Source organism: Pinus tabuliformis, chromosome 9 (assembly GCF_031772625.1).
Source record: "Pinus tabuliformis cultivar Carrire ecotype Pingquan chromosome 9, CPIR1, whole genome shotgun sequence".
NCBI lineage: Eukaryota > Viridiplantae > Streptophyta > Pinopsida > Pinales > Pinaceae > Pinus > Pinus tabuliformis.
In genome coordinates this window covers 675,184,072-675,191,257 of record NC_142307.1, presented here as the reverse complement: position 1 = coordinate 675,191,257, position 7,186 = coordinate 675,184,072, and the positions used below count along the sequence as shown (strand labels likewise).

The following is a 7,186-nucleotide window of genomic DNA, read 5'->3' as shown; positions in this document are numbered from 1 at the left end:
TTGCGGAGCGAGGTGAGAGAAAACCGCCCTCATCGGGCGGTTAGCTCTCGCGCTTCTCGTCATCCCGATATTCACTAAGACCGTTGGATCTTAGTTAGTTGATCAACAGTGGCGATTTGTTTGCACTAGTTGGTCGGACCTGAAAAAATATTAGAGTGTTATGCTTTTAATTTTCGTCGAGTCCGTTTGATAGTTTTAAGTGTGGTTTGTGGTGGGACCTCTTGTGGACCCTCAATGGGTCTTATGTGGCCTTTTGTGGCCCCCAGTTCGATGGACTCGTCCTCCAAGGATTTCTAGGTTCATTTGGTGCATGACAACACTACCAGATGGCCTTGTGCCTTAATTGTTTGGCGGTTTCTCCCCGGTTTTCCTGTTTAGGTTTCTCTTGGTTTTGGGTGAATGGTTCGGTTCTACCTGCCCTGCTAACTGTTGAACTCTCATAGAGTGGGTGTGGCTTCATGTAAATTATGTATATTTGGCTAGCTTAATAGAAGGTCCTACTCTTACTTGATCAAAAAAAAAAAAAAAAGGAATTGCATTTTTTTATTAATATTTTTTTATTTTTTAGTACAAGTATTATTTAATTATTTTTAAATGTAACATTATCTGAGAACCTCTCTCTCATACTAAGCTATGAAATGCCTCTTAGCAATATATATATATATATACACGCACATGAAATGACATTTTTCATGATTATTTTTCTAATTATTTTAATTAAAACCGAACATAATTTTTTAAAAAGTTGAGCTTAAATTGTTTAATATACATAATTTCAAGCGTATTAAATCCATTTATACATTTAAAAATATATTTTAAACAATAACAAAAAAATTGAATTCCGATAAATAAAATTATTTTGTCTATGAATTAAACTACGCCTATATATAAATATAATATAATATTAATTAATTATATAACTCTGTTACGATATAAAAATTAAATTAAAAATCAACGGAGGGATCAACGACAATACTACTCTCTTACCATATAAGAATCAATGAAAATTGATCTCAAAATTATTAATTTTATCTATACATGAGTCATTACATACCTTTTCTTATAAAGTAAAGAAATATTACTTCTCTTGCCATAGAACAATCCACGAAAATTTGTTTTGACATTTACAAGTCATTATGTATAATTGATTGAATACTTTTTCATTATTTGTTTTGACATTATCACAAGTCATTATTCACAATTAGTTGATTAAACTATTTATATTATTCCTTACTTCTCTTGCCATAGAACAATCCACGAAAATTTGTTTTGACATTTACAAGTCATTATGTATAATTAATTGAATACTTTTTCATTATTTGTTTTGACATTATCACAAGTCATTATTCACAATTAGTTGATTAAACTATTTATATTATTCCTAAATGATTTAAAGAAAATTAAAAAAAACCTATAATTCTAATACTTTAACTTTATTCTTATTCTTATTTTCCGAGATGTTATGTTTCAAAAATGCATCGATCATGGTGTGAATGAGCAATTGCATGTTTTTCTTCTTTGTGGAACCGAAGCAGAAGAATTGATTCTTTTCCATATCTATTAAACGTGGGAATGAACAATGACTTCTCACCTTTATATTAGGAAATTATTAAAAGTGGGAATGAGTTGACGATTTAACTAAAGTTGTTTCATTGGCATACGTTCTTATTCCAACCTTACACCTCCCCCTGAATCATCACAAATACAAGCACCGCTAATCCCTTATATATTTAAATTTTAGACGACCCATCTGCACTTCTCGTCGTTGCATAAGCATATTTGGGTTTGCTCCCTGCTTACGCCTATTCATATTTCTGCTCTCTTACTTCTTGTTCTCTTCTTCCCTACTCTGCTCCAACCGATCATTGGCTATGGATATTCTGACGGGAACCGCAGCCACCTCCATAACCGTTGTTGTGACTGCACTCATCCGACAGATTGACGATGCCAGGCTGTTGGATCATAACCGTCGGCTTCTCGAGGTTCAGTTAAATCGAATGAAGCTCCTCTTAATCGATATTACTGATCAATTCGAGCGTCACCGCAAGGATGGAACATGCAGTTCTTAAAGCCAGAGACTTGATTGATCGCTCACAACGGCCGCACCACTGTCTCGAATTCTTTTTTTGCACGCCCAGACTCTCCAGAGATATCAAAGAGTGGAAGAAATCTTTAGATCTGCTTTTTGATGAGCTCCGCACCGATTTTACAGTGTTTTGCACTGCTCAACAGGTTGCCTCCGCCACAGCGCACGAGGCAGAGATAAAGCTAAATAGCTGGGTTACGGAGGCTCCCCAAACTCGGATAATTGGGGTATACGGCAGTGGTGGGGTGGGAAAAACAACAATGCTCAGAAAAATGTACGACTCATATAAGGTTAGTGACATTTTTGATGATGCGATTTGGGTTCCAGTTGAACAATTTCCAAATGTAGAGTTGCAGAGTCGTATTGCTTCTGAAGTTAATTTAGACCTCACCGACTGTCATAATGATGTTGATATGCGGAGGATGATGTTGTCTGCATATCTCAAGAGGAGGAAATTCTTTCTGGTTTTAGAGAACATGTTGAGAAAAGTCGATCTCAATGAATTGGGGGTGGAATTTAGCACTGATAAAGACAGCAAACTTGTATTCTCTACAGAGAATAGAAATCTGATTGAAGAAATGAAGGCCGATGGGTGCATGAAAATACTACCCATGTCCATGGAGGACACATGGGGGTTGTTCAGCAGTATAGCTTTCAAAGATGTACATATTCCGGGTGAGATAGAACATATTGCCAAAGAAGTTGCCAGCGAGTGTGAAGGTCTGCCCCTGGCGACAAGGTTAGTCGCCTCTGCAATGATTGGCAACAGAGCTTTAAATGATTGGCAGCTTGCTTTAAGGCAAATGCAAAGAACGGATTTCAATTTTCCAATCACTCGTCCTTCCATTGATCCTGTTTTATTTCAGAGATTGAGGTGGAGTTACGATACTCTGCCTCATGCCAATTTGAAAAATTGTTTTCTATACTGTGCCGCCTTTGGTGAAGGTGAACAAATTCCGGTAAAGGCATTGGTGCATATGTGGATCGCAGAATGCCTACTTAAGGCCAGGGATGCAGACTCTTTATTGAAGATGGGGTACAATTATGTTGAGTTACTAAAAAAATCGATGCTTATTTCAGGTAAAAGGGGATGTCATTACAGTCCACTATGTTGTCTGTAGCATGGCAATTTGTGTGGCAGAGAATGAGGAGAACTGTGTATTTAGGGCAAGTCAAAGGCTTCAACATTTCCCTGACATCCAGAACCATGCTGTTTGCAGAAGACTCTCAGTCTATGACAATAATATCACGTCTTTGCCCACAACGGACTTGAGAAACCCGAAATTGGTTTCTCTATTCCTGGGGAAAAATGATGATTTGAAAGAAATTCCAGCAGGATTTTTTCTCAACTTCACCTCTTTGAGGGTACTGGAGCTGAGCATCCCAGTAAAAGCATTGCCAACATCTCTGTGGCAATTAATACACCTGGAGTTTCTCAATCTGAGTTGGACTGAAATTGAAGATATACCTGAAGATATCAGTAATCTTTCTTCCCTTCAGTTTCTGTATCTGGGATATTGTAGAAATCTAAAATCGTTGCCATCTCAACTAGGGGACCTAGAAAATATGAAGTATCTCTATCTTAAGGGTTTTTATAACTTGAGAGAGTTGCCAGATGAGATAGACTGTAAGATTGAACTGTAACAGAATGGAATTCTAACAAATACATTGTTAGAATTGAACTCTTTATTGGAGGATGTTTTTTTATGGGATGCAACAAATTTGTGTTAATTGACCAGAAGATGCCTTTTATAGCATGATTATTAGTTTGGATGCTTGTTATGAGATGTATTTCAAATATATTTTTGGCTAGGTTTTTGATACCTAAGAAAATATTTCTGTATAACTGGAGTTACCTTGCATGTATTGTTGATAGTATTGTTACATGGAGAGGGACGGGAAAATGCTTTATTCGGTCGAAAGTGTTAGAAATGTCTAATGAAATATCATGTAAATGATATATGAAATTAAAAATTATATATGATAAAAAGATATTTTAATATAAGTTATAAATTAAATATTTTAAGTAAATTTTTTGATTAATTAGGATTAAATATAATTATTTTTTTTAATTATGGTTAATCTTATTTATTTTCTAACCCATATATGTTGGTCATTAATTCACTTAATTATATTAGTAAATATGGTTGATATACCCAAATTAATTACATATTTCACCTTTTATATGTTAATCTGCTTATAAAATAATGTTTATTAATATATATCAATCTCATGTATTAATTTGTTTGTGCTAGTAATATCAAATTTTTACCTCATGTACTAATGTGTTTGTGCTAGTAATATCAAATTTTTATATATAAATACTTATGTCAAAGTCATGTGTTCAACATGTTAATTATGAGAAATGAACTCTCTCTAAACAATTAAAGATAAAAAAATATCTTCTCAAAACTTTTCAATAAAAGATGGTATCATATATCTCTAAAAGTAAAAAAAAGAAAGAAAAAGAGAATGAAGAAAAAGTTTGTAACCTCAAGAAATTTGACCTTCCTTAAAACATGATAAATCCGAAATTAAGAAAAATCTATACTAGTTAGATACTTATATTACAAGTCTGTTATACTATATTGTAAAATAAATCTTTTTTAATATGGTTTATTACTCTTTTACTTTGGAATTATAAAAATATGAATTTTTTTATAAACAAATATTTAAGATTTTATTAGAAGAATTTAAGCATGTAATATCTTTTTTTCTCAATGTTTTATTTGACAAATCTTGTAATATAAAACTGCAATTTAGATAATAAAATATTCTAATTTGAGAAATTTTCATAATTCACTTTAATTAAGAAATTTTCATTTTTATTAAAACAACTTCAAATTTCAATTTCAATTTCAGCATTTTAACCATTTATCAAAAAATTTATTAAAAATACTTAAAAATTAAAAATTAAAAATAATTCCCTAAAAAATAACTTACTTTGCATTTCAATAAACTCTTTAAATACATTATTAGTAACTTGTATGGTCTAATTAGTACACTTGAATTAGTTTAATTATCAAATGATGATGATGATGATGATGATGGTTAACGTCCACTCAGACCAAATTGGTCTATCGGACCTACAATTTTCTTAATTTTTACTTGTCTGGCTCCTCGTCTTTCTTGGCGAGATTGGTGTTGTAGCTTTCTTTCTTTTCTCTACGGTCTTCCAACTTCCTTTGTCTTGCATCTCCTTCATCTCTTCTGGTTCTTGGGACATTGGTGTCTTAGCTTCGCGATCTATTGTGTTCGTTCTTTTGAAAATAGTCGGTGACGAAGTTTGGTTTAGGAGATCTGCTTTGCTGTTAAATGAAGATTTATTTTCTGCGGTATTCAAATCCTCATAACTGTTGATTTGTTGGGGCGGGCTTTCTCCTTGCTTGTTTTGAGAGTTGTTTCCTTCTTCCTTGATTTCTTGTGACTCATTTTCTCTAGAATATTCTTCTTCTTTGATGACAGTGTAGTGTTCTTTTTGTGCTCCTTCCCACCATGTAGATCTGTGGTGGTTTTTTCTAGCAAAATTTTTCTCAGAGGCTTTTGGGCAATTTTTGGCTAGATGCCCCGTCTCAAAGCACGATCAACATCTGAAGAGGACACTTTCATAATCAAGCTTCTGGTTCCACACATAGTCTTTACTTGTTAGGTTTATTTCAGCTGGGAATCCGGCGCTGAAATCCATTTCCACACAGATGCGTGCATAGGTGGTTCTGGCATATTCCTCTGTTTCTGGGCACCTGCAGTAAAATTTCCCAATTGCATTTCCGATGGCTTTTAGCGAGGAGAGATTCCAGAGATGCAAAGGTAGGCTTGGCAATCTCACCCAAACTGGTGCTGAGGTTATCACTGCTGTAGAGGGATCGAATGATGGGTTCCATGGCTTCATGAATAGGCCTGATATTATGTTCTTATGATTTGGGTGATAAGGACATAGACTTCGGTGGAGTGAATATGAATATAAAAAGTATGAAAATAGAGTCGTTACGAGTGATGAAAGAGGAGATTCCAACCAAAAAAAGAATCTCAAATAAATGTCATGATCATCCACATGTCCTATGTAGACAACCATCTTTAGTGGAAAGATGCTCATAATCCCCCGAGCCTAGACGTCGTGAGGGAGAGGAACAATACTTTGGAGAATTGTAATATGTCATTTGTAAAAAGCGTTGTTCTAAGAAATTGAGATTGTGTTAAGGAAGAATGTATTTAACGATATTGATTAAATGAAAAAATTAATTCAAAATTAAAGAAATTAAGTAATTTAATATTAATATTTTTGTTTCTTTGTTATTTTTCAAACGAAGTATATTATATTACTAATGGTTAGTTTAAATTTAATTATTATTATTATAATTTTAATATTAATATTAATAGTTGTTATTGTAATTAACATAATTATATTAATAAATATGGTTGATATAAATAGATAAATTTATATTGATCACAATAGTAAATATAGTTAATATAAATAAATAGACTTATATAACCATTTTAATAATTATTAGAGAAATAATAATTTTTTAATATTCATATTCAATTTATTTCCAATAAATTTATTGAAACTCTAATTTGAAAATTATTTATTTTTAAATTCCAAAACTAATCAAGAACATGCATCATTATTATACCTCATCCATACCATTTTTTAAAATTGAAATTACTTCACCAAAGCATATATGATTTGATTAGTATCTTTCTTCATAATTATTGTTTGAAGCAATAATATTTTTATTGAGTGGTAAATGTTAGAGTTAGCTTCACTAGGTAATATTGCTTATAAGTGGTTTTAAATAATTCTTACCAATAGTTGTGATTAAAAAAACATCGAAAATTGGAATCTGAGTTTAGATTGTAAATATATTATTGAAGTGACACTAAGAAGTCATATGGCAGGGTTACCCTCTTTGGCTTAAGAGCTACGTTGAGGCCTAAAGCAAGGAGGTTTTCTTTAAATCTTGTAGAGGGTAGGGTGTCTTGGCATTGTCCCTAAGAAAGGAACATCTCAAATAGAAATATCCACTTTAAGGTAATAATCATGATTAAAAATTATAAAAGATGAGCCAAGTACTAGAAATACAAGAATAAATATCACAAATA

General features: G+C 32.6%; 1 protein-coding gene across 1 annotated transcript; it reads left to right on the top strand.

Annotated features, from left to right (window-relative positions):
• The first annotated feature begins 1,871 nt into the window (after nucleotides 1–1,871).
• Nucleotides 1,872–3,730, top strand: LOC149150466 (putative disease resistance protein At1g61300). Its single transcript, XM_089442802.1, has 3 exons — nucleotides 1,872–1,987; nucleotides 2,139–3,045; nucleotides 3,167–3,730. Exons 1-3 carry the CDS (start codon nucleotides 1,872–1,874, stop codon nucleotides 3,728–3,730), a joined length of 1,587 nt encoding a protein of 528 aa, XP_089298928.1.
• Nucleotides 3,731–7,186: the final 3,456 nt, after the last annotated feature.

What these genes read in the sequence shown, in the direction of transcription:
- LOC149150466 (XM_089442802.1), top strand. Translation starts at nt 1,872, where the DNA reads ATGGATATTCTGACGGGAACCGCAGCCACCTCCATAACCGTTGTTGTG. An exon ending in CGTCGGCTTCTCGAGGTTCA is followed by an intron (nt 1,988 to 2,138) that starts GTTAAATCGAAT and finishes TTGCACGCCCAG; the next exon opens with ACTCTCCAGAGATATCAAAG. An exon ending in GTGAAGGTGAACAAATTCCG is followed by an intron (nt 3,046 to 3,166) that starts GTAAAGGCATTG and finishes TGCTTATTTCAG; the next exon opens with GTAAAAGGGGATGTCATTAC.